This window comes from Protomyctophum bolini, assembly GCF_963924005.1.
Source record: "Protomyctophum bolini genome assembly, chromosome: 9".
Taxonomy (NCBI): domain Eukaryota; kingdom Metazoa; phylum Chordata; class Actinopteri; order Myctophiformes; family Myctophidae; genus Protomyctophum; species Protomyctophum bolini.
Window position 1 is genome coordinate 37,171,314 of NC_137870.1, and position 17,334 is coordinate 37,188,647.

Below are 17,334 nucleotides of genomic sequence, written 5' to 3' on the forward strand. Positions count from 1 at the left end.
CACCATTCCTCGTGACACGTCATATGCCACCATATATGGCCATCTCCATATATGAAGATCACGACACTGACCTAATCTAACCCTGGATAATCATACATGGAGAAGACCGGATCATCACCTAGATCTGCATACAGTATAATTATGGAGCCGGCCAGCAACTCTACATCTGACCTCAAACCCTTATGGCCGATTCATACTCCTATTTTACCGCTGTAGTGCCGAAATGATTTCGGCTCGTCAGAAATTTTCAGTAGCACCGAAGAGCAGACTTTCAGACAGTACCCGCACCCTCAGGGCGTCTAAAGGCCTATTCATAGTCTGGATTTTCGGTGGTGAGGTCGAGGTGACCACCGCTCCGGTGGTGAGCTGACCACCGGAGCTGAAATAACGTTGAGCGGTGGTGAGTAAAAACAGAGAGAAGGGCTGGAGCGGTGGCGGTGGTTTGCTCTTCACCGCGACTCGTGACGGCTCGTGACGTCACGTAGTTCGGTGGTCACCTCATCACCGAAAATCCAGACTATGTATGAGCCTTTACTGGTACTTTACTACTTTTATACTTCTCATTGTGAACAAATGTATAAGGACGGAGTATAAAATAGGGCTTATTAAGTCAAGTGGTTAAAAATAAATCTTGTTCAACATGTAGTCTCCATGATACTGAAATGGCCATTCTGTATACATTTTAGACTATTTTTATTCTGATGATGGTAATATGGACTAGGAGTCAGGACCTTGGCTTTACTTGAACAAAGTATTTTTGCACTGATGATGTTCCCATTTGCACTAGCCTATTGTTACTTTTTTAGGCCTACTTTGAAAACAAAAAACAAAACATCAGACTGGTAGGGAGGAGGCTGCAGAGATCCAACGAATTTGGGGGGAGTGACTCTCACAGGAGGGGGGTGTTTGGAGTATAAACGGAGTGGTTTGTGCAACTTTTCTGTACTCATAGTGAACACCCTCCTGACAGACGAAAAGTGGGATTCCCGAAGTGCGCAAGCTAGTTTCGGTTGTGTGTCCCACTGCCGACAGACAGAATGGTGGCACCTGCCCCCAAAATGATTGTTTTGATCATCGCATCAGCGTTTTTGCAAGCCGCGACATCGGAACACCTCAATGATACGTAAGTGTGAAACTTTTTGTTTCTTTTACTAGGCAGCTGCAGCCGCTGTTAAGAAAAATATTAAAAGAAAACTTGGAAAACTTTTCCAAGTGTCTTATGGGTGCGTGAGTTAAACCGTTAATTAGCAGTGGCCTGCGAGGCTGCGAAATGTATTTCGGCAGGTTGGCAGCAGCAGTAAAGGGCTATTTACAAAATTTGCAGTGGGCTACAAGTGTAATATAGCTATAGAATACCTTTAACAGAAGACATCAGAGTCTGACAGACTGCAGGACACCCGTTAGTGGCCTCGACTTTTATGTAATCTTTCTTAACGGGAACCAAACGCTAGCTGTTTATGTCCCCGAGTATTTTTTTTTGTTTAGTTGCATTTCTTATTGCTTTGTGTATCTTTCATTTATTGTCTTACCCTTACTTGATCGCATCATGGAGTCGCAGGTCAATTGGCTCCTACATCATCATGATGCAGCAACTCACTCACTATTCACCCCCAGGCCCATGCAGCACCATCCCAGACTCAATTAAATGTGTCCTTCTCTGTGAGCTGCATAAGGACATGCAGAATCAAATAGCTCTGGTCCATAGCTCTAATGCGTTTCATTTAGATGCAACGCATTAGAGCTATGGATCAGAGCTAAGAATCAACCACAGTCTGGACACCGATTTGTATTTGTTTGTTTCCATACAGTTTCCATAGATTCAGCAGCTCCCCTTTTTGCTATATCACAATTCACAAGGCATCTCTCACTATTGGCCTGTCTCACTAGCCTTTGTCAACTTAATAATAATAATAATAGGCCTATCTCTTATTTGTTACTATTTAATTCACAACAGGACTGTTTTCAATTATTCAAAAAGTATTAACCTCGTGTTTTTTGTGTCACTTAAGTAAAAACAAAAACAATAATTGCATCTAAATAATGTGAATATGCAAATGACAGGCTTGCTCTATAGCCGCCCTATACGGTAGCCTACCAGCTGCTGAACACAAACCCCACACAATAGATCATCTTGGCTTGAGGTTGCCCATATAGCATATTCACATTTCAATGTGAGGTGAGCAGGTTTCATTCTGTCTCCTGTTCTTTGTAAATCATTTATATATTATATATATATATATATATACATATAGTAAGGTTATTGTAGGCTACTTGGTAAAGTAATTTGTATGTTCTACAACGTTTTCCTGCACCTGCAGTGTTTATGCAGTGACGGTGAGCTCCCAGCTGAGAGGGGGCAAGTCAGAGACGCTGTGCGCTCAGATCCATGGCACCACAGAGCCCCTCACAATCACTGTCACCCTGGTCACGGAGTCTGCAGGCAACACCACCATTCTGGAAGCTGAGCCCGTCCTCTGTCATACAGACTACTACAGCTGTCCAACCTTTCTGGTAAGTGCGTGTGCGTGTGTGCTCGTGCATGAGTGTGTGTGTGTGTGTGTGTGTGTGTGTGTGTGTGTGTGTGTGTGTGTGTGTGTGTGTGTGTGTGTGTGTGTGTGTGTGTGTGTGTGTGTGTGTGTGTGTGTGTGTGTGTGTGTGTGTGTGTGTGTGTGTGTGTGTGTGTGCGTGCGTAAATTCCAGCAGCAACCTGATTTCCCAGGAGAGCTGACAGTGGGAGTCAATGTTAATGCTTTCTGTCACCCTGTTGCTGATTACGCAACAGTCGGTCCTTGTTCCCTATCCACTTTAATGAGCCATTTAGTCCAATCGGCTCCTTTTGCACGTTTGCTTCATTCTGCAACTGTCTGATCTGGCAATTCTGCAGCAAAACAAAGGCTTCTTTCTGTTTCTGTAGAGGCCAGCCTCGTACCTGCATTCCAAATCTAAAAGGAACCCTCCCCTCAGTCGCCCCTCACTGATCTTAAAATGGTTCCAGTCTCTGCAATAGTAGTTGCATTAGCGAGTGAAAGCATATGCCGCAAACATGTTCGCTTTGGAAGAACAGTTATTGTCTCCCGTGGCTCCAGTGGTCTGTGGTTACTCAATATCTGTATACACTTGCTTCTACCAGGAGGTGCATTGATTTTGCTAGATTACGAGTAGATATTTATTTCGCTGGTGTGCACCATTAAATCTATAAGGGGTTACTAACAAGCACGCTGCGTAAAGATGATAACGCAAGACTGAGTCATGCCGATGTTCCATACTGGAGCAGTGCTTCTCAAAGTGGGGTGTCTCATGGTGCTCTTGAGAGCAAATGATAAATACAATTATTATTTTGAGAGATGCTACAGTCAATCCTTCAGTTTGTGTCAGGTTTACCCTCGAACACATTTGCTCCGTTCACTCTCAGCTTAGTGAAGTGAGGAGATAAGTGTTCCAGGCTTATTGTGGACAGGCTCTTTTGGTCTAAATATTATATCCTGCCATCGCCAGCACCAGGAAATACACATATCCTGCTCTTAGACCGCATAGGTTTTGTATTTTTTATTGTGTATTGTGTTTTATTGTGTTGTGCCTGCAATATAAGAGACACTTACATACAACACAGCTTATTTTGATATTTGATGTGGTATTGCAGGTGCCTCTTGTGAACAGCAGTGAGGTGGCTACTATCCACGTCCTGGTCAAAGGAGAAAACGATACTATGAGCAAGGATACAAAGGTCCTCATCCAGCCAACAGCCTTCATCCATCTCATCCAGTCGGACAAACCCATTTATAAACCTGGACAGACTGGTAACTACTTAAGAGTCGAACTGTGTGTAGTTCATATTCACAAAACATCTGAATGCTAAAAGTAGACCCTAAGGCCGATTTAACAGTAAACGTTCAAATTATCTTTTCATGTGATCATTTTAATGCTTTGTTTTACGAGTATGATGTTTCATTTGTATCAGATATTCAAATAACTCAATTCAATAAATAAGTTTAATTTTTATCAGATATTCAAATAACTCAATTCAATAAGTAAAGTAGGCTCTGAGACAACCTCCTTTGTGATTGTGGATCTAATGCCTGATTATGATCTTTATAGTTCGGTTCCGGGGTGTCTCTCTTGATGCTGGTTTCCTTCCCGTAAATAGGACGGTAAGACCACCCCCAACTAAATATTTTCAGTTTGATATGCAGCAGCTGATGAACTTGTAATTAGTGACATTTTGACTATGGAAATGACAAGGACGGAGGTCTATTGTGGGTCATGAGAGTGGGAGTTAAAAAGGGAGGAATGTTTGTTGCCTTTAGGAGCACACGGGTGTGAAACTATGTGTGGCCGTAATAAATATGTCTGTCTAAGTTCATTTGGCACACATCACGTTTGACCCCAAACATCTGAATCAATAGTGGCCCAGTGCCTCCGAGTTTGTGAAGATTAATAAGCACAGTTAGAATTTAATCCTTTATTAAACCCACCAATAGCTTGACAGCATGGATGAATAAAGTGCTGTGCCATTTTGATGAGCCAGGCAAGCACAATCCAAGCAAATTAAAATTAAAACATTTGTAGCACGGGTCACGTGTTTGTGGGTTTATGGGGAGGGGTTGGGAGACTTTTATATAAATGGTGTTTTTCAGCCAAGTGGTATTGACTTAATAATTTTCTCTCTTTTCTTTACAGTACAAAATTGTGGAGCTTCAGGTAAGAGACACTACTATACTCTAATATAACTCTAACTAACAATAGGTGTTGCGCTAAAACGTTAAAACCATCAAATCCCAGAGAGGAGTGATTGGCTGCAAGAGCATATGAAAACTCTTGGGATAAAATGTGCAGGCTTTTGTTCCATCTGCCTACAGTCCTCCGGTGTAAGAAATCATGTTTAAGATTATCAGCTTCCAATGAAGCTCTGTAGCCGTCCAGTAAAACACCAGGAGCCGTACATCTTCTGATTTTGCCGTTTATTTGGATGCAACTGGGATTCAGAATGGAAGTAGTGTTTCCATCTGCATTGGTTTTCACCTTCTCTTCCTTTCGTCTCTCTATTATTATTTTCATCTCCTGACCATTGTCTTGGACCTGCTAGCCAGCAGGAATGTCTGATATAAGTTGAACCAAAACTCTAAATCTCATTTTTTTACTTTGTGCATAGGACCCCAGTGGCAACCGCATTGCCCAGTGGCTGGACAAGACAGCAAGTATTGGCATCCTAGACCTGTCCCACCACATGAGCTCCGAAGCAGCTCAAGGAACCTACGTCATTACAGCAGAGACAGAGGAGGACAACATAAAGATCTCTTACAGCTTTGAAATCAAGGAATATGGTCAGTTAATTTATGTATAATGGCATGTTAAAGGTAATATTAACATACATTGCCTTTTTAAAGTGTAGGAACTCTTTCATGATCATTTGTTGTTGTTCTTCTGTGTTTTAGTTTTGCCTAAATTTGAGGTGACAGTTCACCTTCCCAGTGTGATTTCAATTGAGGATAAAGAAGTGGAAATGAAGATTTGTGGAAAGTGAGTGTCCCCCAAAACTATGGACTAATATCAAACATAAATATCTGAAATAAGTTTTTTTCAAAATATAGTTTGAAACAGAAACAAAACTGAAACATCTTCTTAGTGTCATTGTTCAATTTTCTTAATGGTCTTTCTTTCTTTCTTTCTACTGTCATGTGGGGACCGAGCCACAGGTCGAGAACCACTGTCTTAAGCAATGCTTGCTCACTCAGGCTAAAAAAACAAAACTAAAACAGCTACTTCATACTATATGTTTTTTCTTCCAGATACACATATGGCAAACCAGTGGTTGGTGTAGTTACGGCTGTGCTTTGCCGCAAGGCTTACCGTTATTACTGGCACTATAGCCAGCCAGACAAACAAACTGACATCTGCAAAACATATTCAAAAAATGTAAGTATCCTGGAGCATGTAAAATACACTTCTGATGCAACTCACACTGTGTGCATAACACATTAAATACAGTGAAATGCTTATTTTCAATGGTCCTCTGTCAGTAAATGTGGCATATGGAAACAGTAAATGAAGAATTGACCAAAATACAAGTTAAAACTAGAATAAGCACCCAGATTGGTTAAATTAAAAGCGTATAATGAATTACTTACATAGACTTAACATTTTCCATAAGAACGTTTTCACATGTGTGCTGGCAAAGATAATTAAGTTCTTTAACTTCCTTTCTATCTTCTAGACGTGCACTAAAAGCAAGCAAGGCTGTGCAACATTTGCAGTGAACGTGACAGAGTTTTCCCCGCTTAACCGAGCGTATGATGACGAGTTTGTGGTAGAAGCTGAGATGCGGGAGAATGCAACGGGTACGTTCAGGGTGACGTGAGTGAAGATACTCATGGAACACTTGCAACAAGTACATTTACATGAGATCAGATTCTAAAAATGTCTTCTACATTTGACAGTTTTCTGAAAAAGCTATGTTTCTATGTCAGTCATTCTTCGATTTTTCAAAAATAGCAGACCTACAAGCTCATAGCTCACTAGTTCTCATAATTAAATATTGCACTTTTTAGTACATTACGTTTATTTGTCGCCATATGGATATTCAAAAGTATTTTCAAATTGTGGCATTGCTACTTGGCTCGCCTTTTCGCTTCTAAAATGTCTTTGCCAAAACAAATAGTCAATCTACAAGCTCACAACATGTTGCTTTGTGACTTGTGAGCTTATATTTCGGCAATTTCTTTGACGAATGCTCCACCCAGAATAGGCATGCTGGGGTTCAAGTTAACATTGACTGGCAGATTTATGCGCTGCGTTCAGCTTCTGCCAGGCCTTTTCCTTATACAACTGTATCTTACCCTTTCAAGAAGGTTTGCGCTTAGCGTTAAAATAAATAAATAAAATAAAATCAAAGTGCTTCTTCAACCACTATACTACTCAACTCTTTCTCCGCTTCCTGTAGGGGTGGTCCTGAAAGGCACAGGCTCGTCCAGGTTCACCAGTGAAATCAGAACAGTCACTTTTGAGGAAGTACCTTCATCTTATAAACCAGGAATCGACTTTGAGGGAAAGGTAATGATGCCATTTTAAAGACATATACCTACATATACATGCATAATAACAGATTACCTTAATCTGTTATTATATCCAATGGGATAGTGGTACGGGTGAAATTACATAACATCCAGAGCGCAATGCAGCTCCGACCATGCATGCTGGGTCTCGGAGCTAAATCGCGTATTTATTTTCGATGGCTCAAAAAAAAAATACATGTATTTATACATGTCTTTTATAATGAACATCGTTGCACAGTCTTTTGTCCCAAAGGTTAACGAGCCCAGTGCACATGCTCTGAGCGGCGGTCCGCTCTCTTTCTTTCTTTTTTTTGCCTCACCTGGATTTTTGCCTCACCTGGTTGTTGGATATAATAAAATCTAATTACGAAAAGAAAAGTTCTCCTTCAACCACTTTAAATGGAGTCTCTCTGTCTTTTCAGCTCTTTAGTAAACAGAAAATAGGTCAGGAAACCAGTTCCATCCAATCAGGTGACAGAACTCACAGGATAAATGGGATAAATAAGTGAAACCAAGAAATTAATTCTCTCTCCTGATTGGATGAAATTGGTGTCCCAACTAAAATATATATATTCGGTTTACTAAACGACTGAAGAGACAGTGAGACCACTGTTACTGGACATGCGGAGCTTTAACCTTTTAACAATAAAACAGTAAAAAGAAAATTATAATAATACAGCACATTTAACTAAACAGATTTAATCTAAGCAGATCAAAGAAGTTATTGTTTACATACATACATGTTTCTGTGTGCAACAGAAGATGGCTATTATTTTCTTATCTCCTTTCAGGTCAAAGTGATCCGTCCAGATTCCACTCCTGCTATGAATGAGTCTGTGTATGTGTTTGCGCGCTGCCGAAGCTCAACAAAGAATTTAACACTGACCACAGACGACAAAGGAATGGCCTCATTTTCTCTGGACACATCCCTCTGGGAAGACATAGTGTCTGTGCAGGTTGGAATCCAAACTAATCCTTCCTTTATTTAATATGCTAGATATACTATGCAAAGTATGCATATTTGAACATAATTGTGACCAGATTTGACTGAGATCCTGCCATTGCGCAAACTCCAGCTTTTCACCAGAGGAGAAACAAAATAAATGTTTTATCCAAAATGAGTTAATAGCACAGGCAGACTTCACATACAGTACTAGAGCATCTCTGAAATAAGTCCACAGAAGTGAACTTTTCAAGCCTGTTTTCTGCAATACATTACTATAAGCTCTGTAAGCCATATCTCCAAAACTGGTGGGTCAAACTGAACAACCAAACTGAACAGTCAATTTGAAGCTATGATTCCCTGCTTTCATATGAAAAAATCCATTGGCAGTCCCTCAGTCAAATCTGTCACATATATGTCTTTGTTATTTCGATTTATTTTTACTCGACTACAAATATGAATGTTAATATTTAGATATCATGTTAATGTTTAGACAGATGTTAGGTTTGATGCTTACATGGGATCTTAGTTTCTTTGAGGCACTACATTGTCTTTGAACTTACTGTATATTGACTACCATATTTACCCTTGTGTTTATGGCTCATGCAGTTTACTTTGGTTTCACACTCTTGATTAGGGCATCTATTAAATGCCTGAATTGTAATTGTAACACTTTAAAGCTGAGAGGGAGACCGTGTAGGGGTGGTGTTTGAACCCAGGCCAGCAGACGAGCATCTGTGAAACACAGTGCGAGGCCATAAGCCGTTCCAAACTCTCCTCTGGGAAGCAACACGGGTGCATAAAAGCTAGAACAGCCAGACACACTAGCAGTTTCTTAGCCCTTGTGGTTGCACTCCTCAGTTTAACCACACTTCAACACTGTAAGGAACTGTCTACTGCCGATATCCAGCAACACACACTTCCACCGTTCTACCGTACCAGGCACAATATCTAATATGTACAAAAACCTGTTGTATAGTGTATAGAGTCACTGGTTTCTCGTCACTGCTATACACTGCTCTATGTGGACTTAAAGTTTAAATCCCACTCTTATATTTATACCCTTTCTCTTATGTTGCTGTGTATTTATCTTCTACTACAGTATGTGTTAGAGCAGTGCACCAGTAATATATAAAAAAAAACAACTTAGAAACAGATTACAAGATTTTCATCTTGTGTTTGTTTCAACAGGCACGGTCAAATAAAGAAGAGGTGCACATTCCTTACGATGGCTGGCGCAAGCCCAGGAACAGGTCAGCGTACATGACCGTCACAGAGTTCTACTCCAAGAGCAAGAGCTTTGTGAAGATCTTCCATGCCAGTGACCCCTTCCACTGCTGCGACGAGGTCGTTATTCACGCCGACTACATCGTCCCCGGAAGTGAGCTGGGAAAGGGACAGACTTTCCTGAACTTCTTCTACTTGGTAAGAGGACAGAGTTTGACTGTTCCATTTTAACCATCGAAAATAACCAACCTTTTTTTCTGTTGACTGATATTGTCCTACGTGAATAATATAGAACATTGTGATCAAATCAATCGATCGATATAACACTACAAGTTCCAAAAACAAAGCCCTGTGTGGGGTTGTAGGGCATGGCTTGATAATAATTAAATCTACCCTGGGAAATGTATCGGAGTTAAACAGTTCTCATAGTGACATAGGAATGTCCACACACCTCAACTAACCTTTTTCAGAACCACCCCACACAAGCGTGTCACGTATATAAACGGGTGCACTGCTTTTCATGGAAGCACAACAGGAAAAACAGGGAATTGCCTCCTATTCTTTTGTACATGCCAGTGAGTGGCTGAATGTCTGTAATGTACCGGCCTACAATGTCATTGACACGCTGTTGGCAGATGGCAGGTGTGCCAGTAAACACTGGTCGAATCGGATTTATCATCCATGTTGGTTCCATAAATAATTAAAATTGAATTGTTAGTTTGCAAATGTCCAACTAAGTGTTTATACTTTATATGCTCTTTCCAGGTGTCATCCAGAGGTGCAATTGTAAAGCATGGCAAGATGCCAGTGAAAGTATCAAGTAAAGCAGGTAAATACAACAGTTTACCTGATCTGTACTGTATGTTTTGTACAGTTGTTTCAGTTCTAATCGTATGTTACTACCGGCTGCTGTACTGTGTGTACATAGTGGTGCCATAGTTTTGTGCCACTTTTTCTGTTTAAAGGCCCAATCGAAATGCACCGCTTTAGTGACACACAAAAATCTGTCAAAGTTGTAATGGTTTTGTTAGTGTATCCATAATATAAAAAAAATATTAAATCAGCGAATCTCTTAGTTACACCTCCATTGTGTGTTCTTATTGGTGAAGAATATATAGATATTTATCTGTTTAGAGACAGGCCTACTTACTATAAAATGTCCACTGCCTTGTAGTGTCTAATTTCCTCTCACAAAGGACTCACAGAGCCAGAGACAGGGAAGCAGACAGTGTAGTTCCACTTTCATGGCTGTGCAGTACAGTGCATAAATACAGCTGCTCTGAAGCAAATATGAAAATGCTTAGAATTGTTTCTTACTCAAAAACGTTCATGACGCACATAGACACACTGGCAAGGATTTATTTTTTCTCTCTCTCTCTCTTCGGCGCACCTTTCTAGTTCATTACATTTATTTAACAAGATGCAAATTCAGTTTTACATGAACAAGTAACTAAGGCTCCTGTGCACTTTGATGGTCCAATACTAGGAAATGCTAACTTTCCTTCTCATTTCCTCTCTGGTTTTTCTGCTCATTGACAGTGAACAAAGGGACAGTTTCTGTGCTTGTTCCGGAAATTGCTGAACTGACGCCATATGCCCAGGTGGTGGTTTACACCATCCTGCCCACTGGCGAGGCTGTAGCTGATAGCAAGGACTTCCCCATTGAACTCTGCCTGAAGAACCAGGTAGGCTCTTGCATTGTAAGACACGGCAAATCTCTTAAAAACCCATCAGCTACACTTCAGATGCGTAACTCAGGAGGTCGATGTTGTGTTGGGTTCTTAATATCTACTGTCTGTATCTACAAGAATGAGGGAACGTGACTTCACGTTAGATTACACCACAGTAGAGGGGGTTAGGAATCAGACTTTTCCCGGTTCAACCCTTGATCTCTTCTCCTGCCAAGACTCTGAACCACAACCTTGTCCACTGTGGCCCTGCCTGTTTATGGTCTAGAGCAGGGGTTCTCAACGTTTTGGGCTGGAGACCCCCGGAAATGCTTTGGCCGTGTCTCGCATCTCACATCTGAGAACATAGATTTTTAAAATGTGTTATTGGTTAGCGAAATGCAAGGAATTGGGCTTCCTATGCCAAATTTGACAATGGGTTTCCCCAGGCTTATCCTTTCGAGCCGATTGCGAACAAAAATAAAACCCTGGGTACTAAACTACTAACTTCTCCTTGGTGGCATGGCTGCCTCCACCATCAGTGTGTAGATGCATGTGTGAATGTAACGCACATGGTAAAGCACTTTGGATGAAGGCACTTACTACATAAATACAGACCATTTATTACCAAAACACAAGCTAACAAATGTTCAACCGTGATCTCTCCTTTGCAGGTGTCTCTGAATTTCCTGTCTGAAAAGGCACTCCCAGGAGAGAATACTACTCTGTACCTGAAAGCTGGGGCACGCTCACTGTGCTCCGTCCGAGCCATTGACCAGAGTATCTTACTGTTGAAGCCAGAGAATGAACTTAACCTCAAATATGTATGCATCTGTCTGATAAGTATCGATTGCAAATATCACACAATGCGGCTTCAATGAAAGAATTTGAACAATCCCACACTGTTTGTTTGCCTGAACCCCATACTATAGATCCGTCAGTTTTATAGCTGTCTCTCTATCTCTCTCTGTGTGTGTATGTGTGTGTGTGTGTGTGTGTGTGTGTGTGTGTGTGTGTGTGTGTGTGTGTGTATGTGTGTGTATGTGTGTATGTGTGTATGTGTGTGTGTGTGTGTGTGTGTGTGTGCGCGCGCGTGTAGGTGTACGACATGCTGCCCGTGCAAAAGCTGAGTGGTTACGACTATCAGGTGACTGATTATGAACCGTACCTCTGCCAGCCTCACCCGTGGCGACCCATGCCAGTTCCCATGCCACTTCCCATGCCACTTCCCATGCCAATTCCCATGCCAATTCCCATGCCAATTCCCATGCCACTTCCCATGCCACCACAACCAGGCGTACTGATACCGGAGACTGACTCTCAACCTCCCTTGGTTGTGGTAGATCCCATGGAACTACCACCACCCATACCGGAGACTGACCCTCAACCTCCCTGGGTGATACCTCCCTGGACGGTGGTACCACCCATACCGGAGACTGACCCTCAACCTCCCTGGGTGATACCTCCCTGGACGGTGGTACCACCCATACCGGAGACTGACTCTCAACCTCCCTTGGTTGTGGTAGATCCCATGGAACTACCACCACCCATACCGGAGACTGACCCTCAACCTCCCTGGGTGATACCTCCCTGGACGGTGGTACCACCCATACCGGAGACTGACTCTCAACCTCCCTTGGTTGGCAGACGAAAGCGTTCTTCTCCGATTTTCTTTCCATCCTCTCTTGGCGGTGATGTGTATGGAATCTTTAAGGTTAGTTTGGGCCTGAAGAACTGAAGGGAATTCAGTTTTCAGCTTTTACTGTTTTCCAACCTGGGCCACTGCTACATTGTTTCCAGAGGCACCAGTTTTATTTTTACACAAATATCTGCATTTTGAGTGAAAAGTAAAAAATGTTAAGCTACTTTTGAAATGTTACAGTACTTGGTTAAAAGTGATGTTATGACACACCCACTTAGAATGGATAGTGAACCGCTGCTACACTCTCTATAGCGGGGCTTCTCAACGCCCCCGCCCTGCCCCCCTTCCCTTTAATAATAGAGAAAATATATCATAAATGAATACTGAAACCAGATCTAATCATTAAGGAAAGTTTATGCATGTACTATGTGTACTATGTAAACTCTTAACCCATTCTGACCTGAGATCAGATTCTAAAAATGTCTTCTACACGCTGACAGTTTTCTGAAAAAGCTGTGGTTCTTCGATTTTTCAAAAGAATAGCAGATCTACAAGATCTGCTCTTGTAGATCTGCTATAGATCTGGGAATTTCCATTTCCCAGCCATTTAGTTGCAAAATGTTATTATTATTTTTTTAATTTGGGGACCCCCCAAAATAATTTGGCGACCCACGGGTTGAGAACCCCTGCTCTATACTATACTGTATCGGACGATATTGATTTTAAAAAAATCGGTTATCTGATAGGTATCAAAATTATTCCCAATATTAGACGCCAATATGATGACGACCACGCTTTCAGGGAGAATAATTGTAAAAGCACAACACTAGTAAATCCTGGTTAACCGCTGTACCTCCACTGGTATAAACTGGTATAGCGATATATAGCTTGATACGTTTGACTATGGAAATTATTATTATTATTATTGGATATCGGCCAATGTTTCAACAACATGCATCCTTATAATGTAGGCCTAGTCCTGCAGCTGTGAATGTTACAAAGATCCCTGCCCTCTGAAGGTTGTTGACTGCTGTTCCTTTTTCTTTACAGAACATTGGAATGAAGATTATTACCAACAGTGATGTGAGAAAACCACACGACTGTGACACGAGCTATTACGCCTATGGCATGACGGCTGGTGAGTCCCAGATCCATGAGCATACTGTAGTTTACTGTGTTTTTGAGTGGTGCAGCCACTCCATTGTGTAGCTATGTGTGTCCCTATACTGCAAGTGTCCCTGTGTCTGTCCGTCTGTCCAAGCACGAAAAGCTGAAACAACTCACTAATACCACTGGATGGCAGTACAGTACAGTTTTCTCAGATCTACAAGCTCACAACATGTTGCCCTGCAAGTACAGTACAGTACTATGAAATACAGTACAGTACAGTACAGTACTACGAAGTACAGTACAGTACAACGACTTACAGTACAGTACTATGAAGTACAGTACAGTACGGCACAGTATAGTACAGTACAAGTACTACAAAGTACAGTACAGTACAAACAGCACCACTCGCTTCAGACAGGTCTGAAAATGATGTGCCCACGTTTCGCACCATTCGACAGAAGCATGCAACACCATTTTCAAAAGAGTCAGGAGCAGATATTATCAGATATTTTAGGCGTTGTGCTTTTTTATTACAGTTTCGTAGCTTCTAAACTGTTGTCCTTTATTCTACACGGTACACGGTTCAGATTTTTGGACTTAAAGCTGTAGGAAATACTTGCCATCAACCCATTTTGGGGCGGGAACCCATTGTTGTGTTTTAAACATTATGCTATAATTTAGCTATTGAAAAATAGCAGATCTACAAGCGCATAGCGCGCCACCGAGTGGCGCGCTACGAGCTTGTAGGTCTGCTATTTTTGAAAAATTGAGCACCACTAATGCAGAAACATGTCAGAAACCTGTCCGAATTTAGAAGATTTTTAAAATTTTCGAGGTCAGGCCTAAATGGGTAAATATAGTGGTTGCAAAGGTATTAATTGATTGCCTGAGTCCTGTGGTGGGAGTTCTGGTCTGGTTTTGGTGAATATTAAAATGGAACCAAATGGACCCGGCACGTATTTCCTACAGCTTTACGTCCCAAAATCTGAACTAACCCTTTAATTGGGTTTAGGATCAGGTTAACGGCTGTTATGATTATGGGACTGACATGTACAGTATCTGCTTGACTCAGTAAGTACATACAGTATATGGGTTGAATCGCGCATTTGATCATCAACTACTTTATGTGACCAGAAGATATAAGAAAATAACATGTTTAGGAATAGAACATGCATCTCGTATCATTGTGCACTATCTGATAAAGTAGTTGATCTTCATATTGTTCACTTCACTTTCAATGTTTCATTTTGGTCTTCAGTTCATGTACAGAATGAAACAGTATATACATAAAGAAAGATGCATTGCTATGACCAAAAAAGGTGTAGGCTGAAGCTAATTCGCTTATTTTCATTGTTCATGGTATCAAGGGTAGTATGTGCTTCATATGCAAAGGAGAGTGATTCAACACTTGAATGTACTGGTTCAAGCAGATAAATGTCAGTCCCATAATCATAACAACTGCTTACGTGCATAGTATATTATGTATTGGCATCACTATCATAGCCAGCATACCTTAACCATATAAAAACCGACAAACTCACAATGTTTCACAAATTTCAAAATTGTTGTTTTCTCTATATATAAATAAACCAAAATAGATGTACCAGCCCGATAGTGATAAACATGAGAGAACTGAGCTTGTGACCAGTGTTTGGTAAAAAAAAATTTCTTTTGTTTTGTAGTTTTCCCAAAAAGCTTTATTTTATTGAGGTTCTGAAAGGGGTCATTTTACTGTTAATAATAACTTTACTAACATCACTGCAATTAAACAGTATTTTGACACGTTACAGGATTACCTACCGATAAAAGTAACTTGTTGGATTACTTTTAGATCACTTTTGCATTAAGCCACCTGCGATATTTTTGTGCAAGTTGCTATGCTGTCCAAAGGGAAAGTATAGGCTACTTACTCAATGTACGTTTTATTGACTGTATCGTCATTGCATAGCCTAATCTAGTGACTAGTCTACGGCCCATAATCTGTAACCTCAGCACCTCAGAAGGCTGTTAGAACATACTTCCCTCAGATCCGACGTATTGTTGGGTACGTGTGCTCTCTGTAACACTGTAACTCAATGTGTGTCCACAGATGGGGCGGCACCACCTATGCCGAGACCATTCGAGACTGCAATAGCTCCAAACAGCCCAATAACAAGACAAGAAAAGACGGAGGAGGTGAAGGAAACTGTCAGAACTCACTTCCCCGAAACATGGATCTGGGAGCTGGTGATTGTTGGGTAATATTCAGTAGCTCCCTTTCACGCTATACATCCAGACTAAGAGTGCACTGGTTAAAATGCCTGTATGTTTTGCCTGTGGGTTAAGTTTTGTACTATTTTACATATTTTAATGATTTTTTTTGTTTGTCGTGTTTCTTTGATGTCTATTCCTCGTTTTTGTTTTAATGCAGCTCTGCTCTGCACTCCTGCTATTATACAATTGTGTTTTTTCTTTTCTTTTTTATAATTTCTTGTCTTTCATTAGTGTATGTATTTTATGGACAATAATGGGTTTTTTTGTTTTTTTCCAACTTTAATTTATCTAGTTAAAATAAATTGTTGGTTTGTGCTACAGAGAAAGTGGATCATTGTTTCTGGAGAGGACGGTTCCCGACAGCATTACCGAGTGGGCTGCTGGGGCCTTCTGTACATCGGTCACTGCAGGTCTGGGCCTGGCTCCCAGCACTGGACTGATCGCCTTCCAGCCTTTCTTCATCAGTCTGACCCTACCCTACTCTGTCATCGTTGGAGAAACGTTCACACTCAAAGCTACGGTGTTCAACTACCTCTCCGAATGCATAATGGTACGTTTCTAGAGTATGACTCTAGAGTACAAAACTTAATTAATGTCCTTTCTGAACTTTCTGTTCAGGCTGTTCAGTAAAAACGATATACAAAACAGACATGATACACAGATCAAACTGGACTAAAAACATGGATGTCCTCAAATTACAATTGGACTTAGAGTTTTATACCCTAGCCTAGCAGTCCAGCTATTTTTCTAAACATATCTCTCGCTGCCATTGTTTTTGTATTGTGCATGTATTGTTGATGAAATTGAGTACAATGGACCACAATGGAAACAAGCACCCTGGGGCTTTTTGTGTTATCCTTTTAGCATAGCTTTGTTGACTGTACTACCATAACCGTTAAAGGAGTATTCAGTGATTTGAAAAACCCCATCGGTCCGCCCCGGTAACAAGATGTACACATGCACGCACTACAGTGGGGGGGGACACACAACAGGCCAACAGCACACACACCAAGGCCCTCCCCCACTCGATCATGGTTGGCGGAAGGCCCCTCTTTATCCTGATTGGATGAAGGCTGGGCCACCTAGCCAAAAACTAAACCTACGTTTTTTTTTTTACCCCACTTAACTGGGGATAGGGAAGAACTCCTTATATGGTCAGCACACTCTATAGTAGGGAGGATTATCACAACAAAACAAAAAAATAAGTGATATTTGAATTAAGTGAAATCACTGAATATACCTTTAAGAAACATGTTAGTAAAGTATTCAATCAGTCAAGGCCACCCACAGTGCGGAAAGGACCCCTTGTATTATATATTATTTACAGTATATATTATGTTACTGATTTGTGTTTTCAGAAGGTGCACAGTCCTTGTGAGGTGCCAACCAACGGGATAAACTCTAATAATAAAAAAAAGATATAGCCGCACACTTGTAGCTGCC

The 17,334-nt window shown here is 41.1% G+C and overlaps 1 protein-coding gene across 1 annotated transcript in view; it reads left to right on the forward strand.

Moving 5' to 3' along the window:
- Positions 1-1,058: 1,058 nt before the first annotated feature.
- The window catches only part of LOC308321853 (alpha-2-macroglobulin-like protein 1), a gene marked incomplete at its 5' end in the record, with an annotated part of 36,731 nt that continues 20,455 nt past the window's right edge, over positions 1,059-17,334 (forward strand). The window contains 19 exons of the mRNA XM_080772944.1: positions 1,059-1,123; positions 2,319-2,511; positions 3,641-3,797; positions 4,096-4,148; positions 4,678-4,698; positions 5,150-5,321; positions 5,433-5,517; positions 5,787-5,913; positions 6,212-6,335; positions 6,938-7,047; positions 7,841-8,005; positions 9,184-9,417; positions 9,985-10,048; positions 10,759-10,904; positions 11,561-11,710; positions 11,986-12,600; positions 13,579-13,666; positions 15,728-15,875; positions 16,213-16,441. Coding sequence (XP_080629070.1) covers positions 1,059-1,123; positions 2,319-2,511; positions 3,641-3,797; positions 4,096-4,148; positions 4,678-4,698; positions 5,150-5,321; positions 5,433-5,517; positions 5,787-5,913; positions 6,212-6,335; positions 6,938-7,047; positions 7,841-8,005; positions 9,184-9,417; positions 9,985-10,048; positions 10,759-10,904; positions 11,561-11,710; positions 11,986-12,600; positions 13,579-13,666; positions 15,728-15,875; positions 16,213-16,441 — 2,946 coding nt within the window. The remainder of the gene's footprint in view (positions 1,124-2,318; positions 2,512-3,640; positions 3,798-4,095; positions 4,149-4,677; positions 4,699-5,149; positions 5,322-5,432; positions 5,518-5,786; positions 5,914-6,211; positions 6,336-6,937; positions 7,048-7,840; positions 8,006-9,183; positions 9,418-9,984; positions 10,049-10,758; positions 10,905-11,560; positions 11,711-11,985; positions 12,601-13,578; positions 13,667-15,727; positions 15,876-16,212; positions 16,442-17,334) is intronic.